Raw genomic sequence first — 14,746 nt, 5'->3', positions numbered from 1 at the left:
AAGTATTTAATGGCTCATATGTCTTTGTTAAATGAGGTGTGTGGCGGCCTCTACTGGTGTGTGTTTATAGAAAATGTTTCAGTAGGCAGAAAAAATATTAATTTCAATTAAAAAGTTAGAAATAGAGACTCTTTCATTTAAATATATAAAAATATCTAATTTAATGCAGAAAAAAATATATTACAAGTTGTGTAATGTATTCTTAATTAGGAAAATAATCTAAAACACTGACCATGTTAGTGTAAAATAATGACTTATGGAAGGGCATTAATTGTTCAATTCACTCTGATATTGGGTTAAATATATTTTATTAATGAATCACTAATCCCAACTGAGGTGGCTTATTACCTCTAGTCCACTGTTAAATCCCCTTACTTGACTTAAATAAAATCACTTAAAACAAACCCAGAGGAAAGCAAATATTTTACAGTTAAGTCTTTAAAGTTCTAAACTAGAATCATTTCATGACAGGCTGGTTTCTATAACTCAAGCAAACTGTACGTTGACTTAATATAGTTGACATATAGATCTATTTTACAATGTTTTCATTTTAAAAATACAACACATTAAAATATGTTCAATTTATCAAAGCTAAAAGCAACATTTAAGTAATGTACTTAAAGTGCGAAGGCACTTTAACACAAAGAAGTGATGCCCAGTGGCTATACTTGGTAACTGAAGATGGAAACGCCAAATATCATTATTTACAAAAGAAGTTATAGTTCCAAAAGATCTTTGGAGATCTTCTAAAAATACACTAATTATCCATTTTCATTTGAAAAGTCTGCCTATTCTTCGTTATTAACTATAATCTCCTCTTTCCCCTCCCACACTGGAAAAAAGAAGAAAATAGAAACAAAACCATAAACAAAATATATGAAAAATGCATTGTAGAAACATTCATGTCCACTGATGGTTCCTAAGAAGAAAAGGGGGGAAAGTGGGGGAAGAGTGAGAAAGAAATAATTTAAAGGAAAACTTGCAAAAGCAATACCATTGCTTCACCCCATCTCCCAAACATTATCAAAGTCCCCCATTAACACTGGGAAAGGGAGAACACAAACAAACACAAAAGCAAATGCAGTGCTTCCAACAGTTTGGAGCAGCATCCTTTGATGCCATAGGGTTGTCAATGATTTCCCTTCACAGCTGACTGATTGCAGTTTGTTTTTCCAGAACTTCGAGGTAGTCTGGTTCTGATTGCGGCTTAGCTTGCAGTAAAGGGTGGTCGGGCTTTGACTGCCCCACAAAGCATTTTCTGGGAGTTCCATATAAAACGGTTTTATTGATTCTGTCTTGGTTTTGGCGTCGAGATTCATATGAAGGGGCAAACTGCCTTTTAGGTAAGGTACAAAAGTTATAATGGACTAGGCCTGCGCTGGGGAGTTCCTTGACTCGCTCAGCAATATTTTGATAGAGCATCTCAGGCTCTCTTGGTGTGGCCTGCTTTTCCAGCAATTCGGTGGCACTTATTGTGTAAGCAAGTGTGGCTGGCTCTTCTTTTTTCTCCTCCAGGTTGCCATAGTTGAACTCTTGCAGATTTCGGTAATAGGCTACTGGGTCTCCCTCTTTCTGCATGTAAATGGGGTTTTGGCACATCTGCCCCACAGGTGGGGGAATATAGTTGTAGACATGGCCATCTGTTTTATCATGAGTCTCAGTGTTGTATGACCCATACTGTAATTGGAAGGAACTTACATCTAAGTTGTTGGCACTCCTGGGAACACTTGGCACTCCCTTCCTGCGTTTCAGGACAAAGACAAACAAACCAGCCCCAAAACAGACAGATAGGATGAAAACAACAAGCAATCCTAAAATTAAGACAGATAGTGGTACTTCTGTGTGCAGTTCAGGATAAGAACTAGGAGACACACTAAGTGACCGAGGAGTGTCTGTGTTGTGATTCATTGACAAAATAGTCCCATCTGACAAGTTTGGGCTATCTGGACAAATAGCCTCCCTTCCCAGAAATTTCAGTATCTCCCCTGCATGCTTGGCAGGAGACTCACAAGTCACCTCATTGATGATGACTGGGGAATTGGCATGTTCTGTCCAGTCCTTCAGCCCCATGATGTCACAGGTGCAGTCCCATGGGTTCTCTTGCAGATCTATTTGTATAAAAGCTGGAAGCTGATCCAGAACCCCTTTCACAGGCAGGTGTGAAAAATGGTTGTTTCTCAGATTCAGCCTGGTGAGGGCTGTGCCCCCAAATATGTTATCTGGTAAGGACCGGAGCAGGTTATTATTCAGGAACAGGAGCTGTAAGTTAATCAAAGCATCAAAGGTCAGCGGCTTAATTTCTTTAATGACATTGTACTCTAAATAGAGATATTGCAAGCTCTGCAGTCCATCAAACATAGAAGGATACAGCACTTCAAGGTAATTACCATTCAGATAAAGTCTGCGTAAACTGGTCAGGTTTGTGAAGGCACCTTCCTGAATGACTGCAATTCTGTTGTTTCCTAAGTGCAACAAATCCAAAGAACTGTATTCTAAGAGGTCATTCTTATAGACAGTTTGAAGATAGTTTCCTGTTAGGTAGAGTTTCTTTGGACTAGTAGGTTTGGGCTGTAGGTCAGAGATATTAGTGAACTTCCTTTCTTGGCAGTTAACATTTAGACCATTGTCTGAGCTCTGAGAGGTGCAGACACAGCTACTGGGGCAAGTGAGGGGCACAGGGGACTTGGTTTGGTATACCATGATTGGCCCAAAACTCTGCCTGTCCTTTGACACAGTTACTCTGGGAGTAGGACGATTTCTCATTTTGGGTGGCCGGCTGGCTTTAGGAGCCCTGGTTGGGTTGAGAGCAGGATTCATTGTAGGCGACAGCCTTTGCACATGTGTATCAGGGTGGCTGCCTCTCTGACTAGAGTCACCAATGCTTTTTCTGGGACAGAGGTCTTGCCTGGTCAGTTGGGTCACATCTTTCCCATGCAACCTGAAAGGAGTTTCACAGACAATTTCCCCCACGAAAACAGTAATGGTGTCCAGCCAAGCCTTGAGAGGAAGTAAATCACAAGTGCAATTCCATGGGTTTTCCTCCAGCTGAATCTCCATGATCCCTCCGATATGTTCAAGGACACCAGCAAAAGGCATTACTTTCAGCCTGTTTCCCCTCAAGTCTAAGTGGGTCAGCAGGACAAAGCGAAACACATTGCTGGGCAGCGACAGCAGAAGGTTGTCATTCAGGATGAGCACTTTGAGTTTATTAAGTTTGCTGAATGCCCCAGCCTCAATGGCACTGATGTAATTGTAGTCGGCCTGGAGGTACTCCAGGCTCTCCAGGCCCAGGAATGTGTCCTCCCGCAATACCTCCAGCTTGTTGTTATTGAGGTGCAGTCTCTTGAGGGTTTTCAGGCCACTGAATGCCCCGGTTCGGATCTCCTGCAGTCCGTTGTTACCTAGGTGAAGAGTCACCGCGTTGGAGTAATTGACAAATTCGTTGGGATACAATCTCGTCAGGAGGTTTCCATTGAGAAAAAGCTGATAGATTCGATACTGGGGGGGCTGGAGCAGGCTGACAGTTGTAAATCCTTTGTTTTCACAGTTAATATTCAGTACATTTTCCTTCTCTTCGCACAGGCAGCGGATCTTGCAAATGTCTTTGGCAGTTTTGCGACTCTCCGTCTGTAAGATCCCGGCCACTGTTAACACACTGAGGAACCAAACGCCGCTCAGCATCTTTAGGCACCTTCAGTGTCAGCTCAGGTACCTACAGGCAAACCTTAAGTGGGGTGGGGGCAGGGGGAGGAAGCAGGATGCAGAGAAGAAAGAAACAAGGAAGGAAGATTAAAATGGCAAAGCAAGAGGGCGGAGTGGGAGGGAGGGTGAATGAGGGGGTGGGCAACACAGCAGAATGAAATCACTGCTTTCTCAAAGCGGTTTCTTCTCTTCTTTCCCTGCCCACTCCCCCCAGCCCACCCACACACTTGTTCCCGAACACACATGCTTGCACCTGATTTCCCGGCAGGTCACAGCCAGCCGCGGAGTCATTAGTAATGACTTGTCCTACTAAATCTAGCCCACCTCCTCTTCCCCTGGGGTATCTCTAAGACATTTCGGGCGGCTCCCGCGTTTGGGGCTGGAGAAATTGATTTACTTCTTTAAAAAAAAAACTGCGCAAAAAGGGGGGTGGGAAAATCAGGAATCGGGGATGGCGGCAGGGGTGGAGATGGGAGAGCAAAGACAGCTCATGGAGAGGGGTACTCACACATCAGGAGAAGACGGGACCCCCCTCCTCTGCAGTCCACCAGGAGTTTAGCATCTTCAGGAAGAGAGGGAGAGCAAGGTAAAAGAAGACGCCACTTCCAGAGGGGATGCCCAGCTTTTTGTTGGCTGCTTTAATTTTGTTGGGGGAAGGGTGTGCATAAATTAAAAATCCTGCGGGTGGCAGAAGAGGAAGATGAAGGTTTGAGCCCCAGAGAAGCTGCGCTGCCAGTGCCCTGGGTGCAATTGCGTAGGGAGGTCCGGGAGCTGCCGGCTGGGGCGGCGGGCGGCGGCCACAGCAGAGCCTGGGCGCGCGCTTCCAATCCGATGTTGGCGGCAGCAGTGCGTCTAGCAGTTTGAATTTTAGAGGCTTAGCAAGCTCCCCGGGACAGGGCTAGGGTGACGTCACGGGGGGAGGGTGTAGGCAGAGGATCGAGGGCGCACGGTGGGGGAGGGTGGGGCAGATGCTTCCCTTCTCTGCAAGTGGCTTTGCAAAGCTCTATTCCCGGCTGAGTCAGTTGATTCTGAACTACTCCACCTCCAACCCTGCTGGCAGCCAGAGAAGCTTCTGCAGAGGGGTTTCTCAAGAACCTGCCTGGCTAAGGCACTGGCATCACCAGAACTTCTCAGACCCCTAAGTGGTCTTTTCCACACCCTCTTTCTCACATGCATGATAAGGGCAGTGACCTGTATATTCCAGGTCTCATCCCAGACCCAAGCAAGTGTCCAAAGCCTCTTAGGAAGGGTGTGTGATTTTGCCTGTTTGCTACAGTACTGAGGTTCATCAGCCAGCCTTCTGGCTTAGATGCCCTTAGTGCAGAGAGTGGGGTGACTGTGTAGGAGGGCCAGGAGTCCCCCTAGGGGATTATGCTTTATTTACGTACAGAGCTTTGTTTCAATGTGAAAGAATTAATTTCTTGGTGATGACTGGCCATGCACATATTTGCTTGGACTCTGAAACCAGCAACTATAAGCTTGAAAACTGAGATAAACAAACATAACCCCCAGGTTAATATTTAGATAATAAGGTTTAAATGTGTGCTTTTTGCCTGGAGTTAGGAGAAGAGGAGTGGGTGTCAGAGAGGCACTGCCAGGATGAACCTCAGCTGCGAGTGGGAGCCCAAGGAAGGCCTGTTAAGTCCTCCAGGCTGCAGGGCCAGGGGAAGGAGGAGAACAGAGGAAGGCAGTACAGTAAGCCTGGCTCCTGAGAAAGAAAGGAGAGGTAAAAAAGAGTCATGGTCTAAGACCTGGTGCACCTGAATTCTGATCTAGTTCTGTTGCTAGGTATGCCACAAGCTTCTTTTGAACCTTCCTGTGTGCATTTGGTAAAGAGGGTAGACTCTGTTCCCTCCTAGCTTTGACACCAATTTGGTATCTCCTTTTTCCTTGATTATCTTACATCCCCCAGGATCCAGGAGTCTCCTAGTACAGTCTATTTGCAAGGTGTAAATAATAGCTGCTGTTGCCTGGAAGAACTTTGGGCTGCCTCTGGTGGGAAGGGGTATTCATGTCACAAAAAAAAGAGAGAATGAAAGAGAATGAGGAAAGGAATTGATCAAATGCTTTCCCTGTCCTGTAGAACACTTCAGCTTGATTCCCTTCCTCTTCAGCCCCCAACCTGCTGCAGATAGAGTAGATACAAGTTCTTATTTCCTGGGCAAACACAGGAGAGAACCTCATGCAGGCAAAATGAGCCTTTGGGAATGGAAAGCCTCCTGTTTTTCTCTTATTCTTTCCTGTTGAGACCAGGTCATAGGATTGTGCAGTTTTATTAGATCTTCCCCTGCCCCAAGAAAAGCTAGGGTTATTTATAAACTTAGGCATCAAGGAAACCTGTGGCTCTAGCAATCTCCTGTGCATTTTTCTCGGACATTTCCCATTCCTTCTCCTCCTCCTTCCAAGAAAAGGCTTGGAACAGGCATCAGGAGCCTCCTTAACCCCAGTAATTATTTTGTGACCTTTTAGAAGGATGCTTTCCCTTGTGAGCCCCAAATTCTCCTCTGTGCCACTGGGCAACATTGAGATGAGCAGTCCCAAGGGACACAGACAGCTGTGGATGGCCTCCTAATCTCTAAGGCAGTTAGATGCAAACAGAGTGATGCATTGTGAGCACAATTAAGCTTCCTTTCATAGCAAAGGACATTCTTTTCTACATACTTCCAAATATTAAAAGTACATTATTCCTAGAGAGAGATGGTTTATTTATTCATTCATTCATTCAACAAACACTAATTAGGTTAATATCTCATTGAGACAGAAGCCAACATTACAGCTCAATGATACCTTAGAAATCAGATCTATTTTATAGATGAGGACATTCCTCAAGCAGGGAAAGTGCTGACTTGGTTAAGTTCAAGAAACTAAAATTAGAAAGAGAACATGGGTTCTGAGTCCCAGTCCAGCAGCTTTCCAAACAGTCTATCACTGCTTAATATGAATTAGAGAACTATCTACCTAGCCTTTGGTGGTGGTGTTTTATATTTTACATAGATGAGGTCTTCAAATTTTTATATTTAAATTAAATATCAAATATTAGTTTTAGTTATTAAATATAGTAATTCTCTTCAGGACATTGATGCTGCTGTCAGTACTCCTTGAAAAGAGAGACTATTTTGCTAGAAATCTCAGTGGGAGGGAGGGAGGGAAGGAAATAGGGAAAGAGATGGGGGTTGGCGCTTCTTGAAATCTTTGACACTTAGAGAATAAAGGAAATGTGGTGGTAAGCTAACTGGGGGGAGTGACACCGGGTATCCCGCGGTGTTGTGACAGGTCTTCATTATGTGGGCAGCTTCCTACACGGGTCGGTTGACCCTTCCACCACTATTTCGTCTTCAGCCTGTGTATGAGCGTCCACAGCCACTTTCTGAAACATAGTTACTGGGAACAACAACAACAACAAAAAAGCTTCAAACCCGATTAACACTTTTAAGTAAGTTTCATTGGGCTCTGCTGCTCAGATAGAAGCGCCACAGCACCCTGCTAAGAAAAGCAGGCTTTGAAAGGAAATGGAAGTGTTCAAGGTGAACTGGGAGCCCAAGAGAGGCAAGGATGAAATAAAGAAAACGCTTCCTCTCCTCCATGCAAAGGCAAGGGAGGCTTAGACACGAACTCCTCCGTCTCAACCTCGCTTGCCTCTATCCGAGGAGAGAGCTTGGCTCTGGTCGCCCAAGCTTCCCTGGGATTTAGAGGGTGCCTGCCGGCAGGCGAACAACCACCTATTAGGCCAAGACGGGGTTGGGGGCTGGGGTACCTGAGAGGGGAATCGCATGCCTGCAGACCCCTTCATCGCCCTCCCATCCTCCTGGGACCTCCAAGCGAATCCCTTTGCTGAAGGACTTTTCCGGGAAGCAGGGGTCTCAGTGCCTGGAATGGGGCACCGGCCACTAGCGCCACCCTACCTTCCCACGCTGTAGCCACCAGACGCAAGATGCCCAACCAGGGGCCCGGCAGCTACGAAGGCGGCCACTCGCGTTGCCCTAGCCATGGAGCTTGGGCACCGTGGATGGTTGGAGCCTTCTCGGGAGCCCCAGCTCCCACCAGGTCCGTGGGCCACCCCTGGCAGCGGTGACCACCGGGCTGCACGACACACGCGGGTCCCGGCCACACCCGCGCAGCGGTCCAGGGTAGAGGAAGCCTGAGCAGGGACTGAGGGTAGAGAGCAGTAGCCTATAAGGTGCCCTCAGTGGATTGAGCCCAGCCTCCTCACTCCGGTTCATCCTGAGAAGCTAAGTGAAGCCAGCTCATGGCTCAGTCACCAGGGTATCCCTGAGTGTTCAGAACTTACCGAGCGATCCTGCCGCCAGGATCTTCCCCTGGAGGCACCCGCAGCATCTGCGACTCAGGGAGGTGCAGGAGCCGGCACTGCCTAGGACCAGTGTGGCCAGGGAGCCAGGGCATAGGCGGGTGTGCTGGCGGTGTCCCCAAGGCAGGCAGATCCCTACTGGAGCAGCTCGCCAGGGCAGCGCTTCAGGCAGGAAAGAGGGAGGGAGTCAGAGGGAGGAGGAAAGAAGATCTGGAGGGAAGAGAGGGGAAGGCGGGAGCGAGGGACGGGACGGAGGGCCCTCTCCCGCACTTATCAATCACCCCCGAAGATCAAATGTCCCCGCTGTGCACCCAGGAGGGGGATGTACCAGCCCACAAAGAAGCCGCTGCTCCATTTCTCTGACAAGCGCTGTGGAGCGCTGCTCACGCCTCTCGGCCCCTCTCGCCTGGAACTCTGCCCAGCTCTTGCAGCTTCTACCATGGGCTGCAGCTTGGACTCGGCCAAGTGAAATAAGGATGGCACTCAGTCAGTTCCACTTCCAAGGGGAAACTAAGACCACTGGGTGGAAGTTATGGACAAGTGAAAGAGCAGAAAGAACAGCCAGCCGTCCAAGCTGGACACCCTCCGGACGGCTGCCTCCCTTAACTAGTAAGCGCCCAATCACTGGAGTCCGCATGCAGATATACAAGGACCTCCTACGGGGATGGTAAACAAGGAATTTCCAAATAATATACAGCTGGGCTAGATTTGTGCAAATACCTTAACAAAAGCAAGCCGTCAGCAGCGTACCAGTCCCAATTTTAACTCTGATTATTTTTATTCTTCACGACGTTGCCTGGATCTACTAGGGAATTCTTGCCATCCTTCCTTCCTTTAGTTCTCATTTCTTCTTCCTCTTATTAGTAGTCCAGGTTGTGATTCTATTAAAGGAAGGCACTCGGTTAAAGAGAAAAAAGTATTTCAAGAAGGTGGTGAGGTTTATGCCAAGAGCATTGCGGTTCCCCTCAAGACCTGCTTTCCCTGGGGCCTCTCCTCCCCGCTTGGAGCATTCAGGATAAAGTAGTTTCATTAATTTCAGCCAGGAATAGGGAGTTTTATTTGATGGCCCTAAAACATTTTCCCCTTACTCTTGGAGGAGACTGGCTTTAATGGAAACAATCACAGCACCCTGCCCTTTTCATACCCTCTGAGAGTCTGGCAAACCTCAGATGATTCAGGATATCCAGAAGCTTGGTGTTGGAGTGCAAATCAGAAAAAAGAAAAAAAGTAAAAAACCTCCCCAGCTCTGTAGCTAATGAATCTGCATTAGCATTTATCTGTTTTCAAGGTTATTTCCCATATATTTGAACCAGGTTCTCACAGCTCTGATTTCCACCTCCTTTCTGTCCTTTCCCTTGGGAATCTTTCTTCCTCCCTTCTCTTCTTGGCTTTATTTCCATAATGGTTTTTTTTAAGAAGATTGTGCTATGCTGGGTCTTTAAAAGAGAAAATTGCTGATAATCTTATATTATGAACATATGGAGTTTATTTTAGTAATAGTCCAAAGAATTATCTTATAATTTTATCTCTGGGTTTTAAGGATCATTACTGCTCTTTTTACTTCTTGAGAAAGCCTTTTTGAAATTTCCCTGCCATTCAGATAAGCAATTTCAGAAGAACATAGTTATCACATATGCACATGGGCAGACTACTTCCAGTTACATATTTAGAAACATTGCTCTTCTTTTAAAAATATCCCTATTTATGTAAAACATCCAATGCACTGTTTGGTACAAACTATACAGTGGTCTGGGCACATTATGCTATTACTCTCTGAGGGCAGTTAATGTTGTACTTCTCTGTCTTTACCTCATTTCTGACCATGTCATCTTTTCATGTAGTTATTTAGTGAGTGCTAAAACAACTACAAAACTAAGAGCTTTGAGGCCATTCAAATGCAGAAATAATGAGACAATCATGCTGGAAAGAGGAGACAGTTTACTGAGAAGAGTGTTGTTTCTCTAGCCAAAGGGAACACACAAAAAAAGCAATAACTTGTATGCAGAGTAGATAAAGAGCATAATATCAATGCTAAAAACTGATATTTTATTTTATACACTGTAGCTATGCTATATATGTCATACATCAATTTTAATTAGCCTTGTAAGAAAGTTTCACATGCTTACCAGCCTTCAGAAAGAATTTAGCAACCTGCCTTTCCACATGGGACCACACTGATAGTAAGATAAAATTAAAAAAGAGCAGACTTTTCTTTTTGTCAGCATAAAATTTTCAAGTAGGTGGGTAGCTTTTTCGAATGGTGCCCTGAATGCATACACACACACAAAAATGCTGAGCAATACATAACTTTCTGTGAGGGTTGTTGCATAGATAATTATAGTAGAAGAGAGCTTAAAGTGTGTGAAAAATGTAAATGTACCAATTTATTTAAAGGCTCCTTTATACTCACTTTTCTAGAAGTTTCTGTGTTGGGGGAAATGTCCAAATATAATTGAATACCAAAGATGCATATCTGAATGCATTCTGTTAATTCATAAAAATCAGATTATTAATCCTTTGGTTTGGTAGCATTGTAAATGTATCACTCCGATTGCAAGGTTCATGTTGTTAAAGGACTTAGAGATCCCTGATTGCAATGCCAGTGAGAGGAATGGATAAATAAGATGAAATTTTGCCTGGATTTTTATACTTTTATTTTAAGATTAGAAGAAAAGCAGAAATTTCACCTAGGATGAATAATCAAAAAAGTACATGCTTGTAAGATGATGTAAATGCTGTCCAATTACTGTTTGGACATAGTTTACCTGAGAATATTGTTTCTCCACCTATTCACATCTATCCAGAAACCTTCAAATAAAGAAGAGAAAGCAAGAAAAGAGAGAAACTTCATGTGGAGTCAGTAATTTTGAGACAGATGTTCTGACTTTTCAGAGAATACTGTTTCTTTTGAACCAAACATTTCAAAGAAGAGTTCCATAGGACAAATTCCTAAATAAAGAAATTCAGCACAAAGAGGACATGCCCTTAATACTAGTAATTACAGTTTAAAAGATTTTGTAGACTTTGGTTCCTGATGCTATTGGAAACATAGATATTTTTAAATTCAGAGCAATTATATTGATTATTTTGGCAGGCAGTGTGACTTGGTTGAAATAGTATGCCAGGAACCAGAGCAGTTTGTCTTTTAAGCAAACATTTCTGGAGCTCTTGGAGCTCAATGACCTGGGTTCTGATCCCACCCTGCTATTTTCTCACCATGAGTCCAGAGTAATCCCTGCACCACTTTCAGTTTCCCCATATGTAAAACTGGATACTTGCAGCTGCCACATGGAGTTAATAGGGACAGGATGTATATAAAACTCTTGAAACTCAGGTTTCTTGAACTGAAGTATTCCAACACTCCCTAGAATACATATACAAAAAAATGTAATAATTGTAGTGAGAACACAATATTTTAATTTTTAAAATTGCTGAATGATAAGATCAGGGTTAGAAAAATAATATCAATCCAGTTGGGGCTATATAATGGCAAACATTCAAAAGAAAACTTTAAAACATTTCATCATTTTCCACAGATTTTTTCCAAATAGTTGAATATATGTATATATGAGAATGTTTCCATCTCAGCATTATTGACTTATTGGACAAGATGATTACTATTTGTTGAGGGTGGCTATCCTGTGTGCTGAGGAGAGTTAGCCACAGCTCTGCAGTATATACATATCTGTATTTGCATATAAACACATAACTTGTATTTTAACACGTGAACAATTTGAAGGAACATAATGTACATTATGACAGTTGACATAGCCCATGGAAGATCCCAGACTGCCTTATGCTCTGCTTTGTTGCCTACTATACTCTACAGCCTGCCACCTCTTATGCCCCAAGTGCCATTAGTAGAAGTAGATGATACATACTGGTGTTGCTTCTCAGGAAGAAATATATTTTATGACTCTGGGCACAGTCATACATTGAAACAAGAGTTTTCAGAAACAATATCACCCTCATCACAACCTTGCAACTGGAAATATTCTATTGTAGTTGATTTAAAAAAATTGCTGGCTGTGGCCTACTAAATTGATTTCAGGAGTATCTAATAGATTGTATCCCATAGTTTGAAAACACTAACACACTGGATTCACCAGGAAATGAAGGAAAATGAGACAGAAAAGAGAAAGGGGGCAATATAAACAGAGGAAAACAATAGGAATAGAGAAAAAAAGTACATGTGGTACAAAGTTGCAGAAAAATTTATGGTGCTCAACCAATTATATCAGGTCCCAACAAGCAATGGCCCCTATTCCCTAAGGGTTCTAGATCTCTCTCTTTGATGGCTAAGTCCAGTGATTCATCAATTAGAGTCATATTTAATCTTACTGAATTTGGGAGTAAATATACATGGGAAAATTCACAGATTGTACAGATAAGGCTTGGGACAGTATTAGTAGATATTTCATTTATTCTGACACATTATATCCTATTAATCTCACTGCAACTGGAAGTTTTATTTTGGTCTGGAGTTACAACCTAATATCTTCAGGAGAAAACCAAATTTATTGGGTTTGACATTGCACTTTATTGGAATGGTATAAAATAGTTGAGTCTCTGTTCTGAGTTCTGTTGATTTTATTTATGTATTTATGTTAGGCTAGTACAAATATATGGTAAACTATGTGCTGTGGTAGAGAGTTTAATGCTGACTCTGCCAGAACACTTAAAAATGTCTGCATGCAGGCTGCCCAGTTCTAAAGAGTTACAACCAGAAAAGCAGCTACTAAGGATTTGCATTAAATATTTCTGATTTTTTAAAATGTCATCACTTATGAAGAGGACTGATTTATTTATATTAAAAATGGCAAAGATGACACACTCCAGATCCACCCTGAAGTTGTAATTTGCAAAAAGGGAAACAGGGTTTTGAAGTTGTGGCTTCAGAAGCAAGACAAATAAAATCTAGAATGTAAATAAAATCATTCTCAAGTAAGAGGTAGATGTAGCACTCAACCATCACTACTAATCAATGGATTTTTTTTCTCTAGAATCCTGATGACTTATTATTCAGACTTGATATCAGTTCTCTTTTTTCCATTTTTTATCTCCCAGATAGTTCATAAGTGACATTACAATGACACCTGGCACCCAACACTATTCACCTGAATATGGCAGATGACAACACTGCTACATCAAATGTAATAACCCCAGAACATATGTAAAATAACTTTTGCCTCTGCCTATGGAATTACTATAGTTCCTAGGGAAAGAAAAAAGGCTTTATATTTTTTGACTGTTGATAATATAAATATCCCTGAAGTTCTCTGAGAAAACTGGACTGAAATGTGTCCAAAATGGAGGGACCTTATGGAGTATCTAAAAGCATCGTGTTGGGGAAACCCCAAGAAACTGACAATATTGGAGCATATTCAAAAAATAATTTTTCATCTATCCTGGGCACTGATACAGAAACTCAAGTACTGTAGTGGACTCAGTGTCACTTTATTAATGTTTTGAAAGTAGGCAGAAGTAAACTCATTTTTTGCTACACATCATTGCTTCAGAATAATGAATTTGGTACACTGATCCTTTAGCTTGTTATATATACATCTTGTCATAGGTCAAGAAATGGCACCATTTGAATCAGACAACTTATTTGCCATAATTCAAATATATTGAATTGTTTTATTTTAATGTGTTTTTCAATAGCAATACTAGAATTTAAGGAGACACGTGCCTGACTATTAAATGATGACTTTGTTATTGTTTGCAGCAAGGAAGGACAGTTGTTATATTTACAAATTGATATTCTACTTACAATTTAAAATATATAATCACCCAGCCTAAGATAATGCCTATATCTTGGACAATGTATAACAGTTTTGGATAACTCTTGGTCACTGCTGTGAAGTTGCTTGGAATTCACTTATGATTTATTCAAGAGTGAACAGATCTGCTGTTTATGTTGACAACATTGGTTTGTACTAGACACCAGTGAAACTGGTAGTCTTTTACCTCTGCTATGGCCATTAGTGAAATTCATTCTGTTACTGTAGGGGTGATACTGATCACAGGCTTCATAAAATTGTGCTTCTCTACTGATTTTTAAGTTGGTGGTTTGACTAAAATAGGGCCCTAGAAGAGCAATGGACCATACTTACCTCTGTTGAGTTAAATTTTTCAACTTTTTGATCCTTTTTCAATATTTGTATGCAGTAGTACCTTAAGTAATTTTTAAAATAAAATACCATGATATAACTAATTTTTTTATGTGGAAAGATCTCAAAGTATGAGAGACTAGGGCTGGTTATCTGCATTAAGCTGCAGATTCATAAAGCCACTTTCACACATATTTAATTGTTATCATTGAAATACTGAAGTAAAAAGTCACCTTTAAGAATTTTCTGCTTGCAAAATGTCAGTGATTATTTTGGGTATGGATGTTCACTAAAAGAACTTGATAGACTTAACTTTGTGTTTTCTGTATGTCCCTGTCAACCATGCCTTCTTCCCTCCCTCTCTTCCTTGTCTGCCATCATGATAGCTGAATTTTCTAGACTATTAGAGTGGTGGATCTGGAAGTGGCTCTAGATTTAGTGTGCCTTACTCTGTGTGCATGTCCAGCATCCACATTCCCTGGGCAGACTTCTGGGCCCCATTCCAGACTCACAGAATTGAATTTTCTGGGATGAAGTCTGAGTGTGATATTTTTATAAGATTCTCACAGGAATTTGATGTAAACTGTAAGATCAATCTAGTCCATCTTCATTATGTAGATGGGAA

The 14,746-nt window shown here is 42.4% G+C and overlaps 1 protein-coding gene across 1 annotated transcript; it reads right to left on the bottom strand.

Annotated features, from left to right (window-relative positions):
- Positions 1–789: 789 nt before the first annotated feature.
- On the bottom strand, positions 790–3,681 carry Slitrk2 (SLIT and NTRK like family member 2). Its single transcript, XM_077107331.1, has one exon. The coding sequence runs from the start codon at positions 3,679–3,681 to the stop codon at positions 1,144–1,146; it is 2,538 nt and encodes an 845-aa protein (XP_076963446.1). The 3' UTR covers positions 790–1,143.
- Between the last annotated feature and the right edge of the window lie 11,065 nt (positions 3,682–14,746).

The sequence above is a fragment of the Callospermophilus lateralis genome, chromosome X (assembly GCF_048772815.1).
Source record: "Callospermophilus lateralis isolate mCalLat2 chromosome X, mCalLat2.hap1, whole genome shotgun sequence".
NCBI lineage: Eukaryota > Metazoa > Chordata > Mammalia > Rodentia > Sciuridae > Callospermophilus > Callospermophilus lateralis.
This window is presented reverse-complemented; position numbering and strand designations above follow the sequence as displayed.

Coding starts and splice junctions, on each gene's coding strand:
- Slitrk2 (XM_077107331.1), bottom strand. CDS start 3,681: ATGCTGAGCGGCGTTTGGTTCCTCAGTGTGTTAACAGTGGCCGGGATC.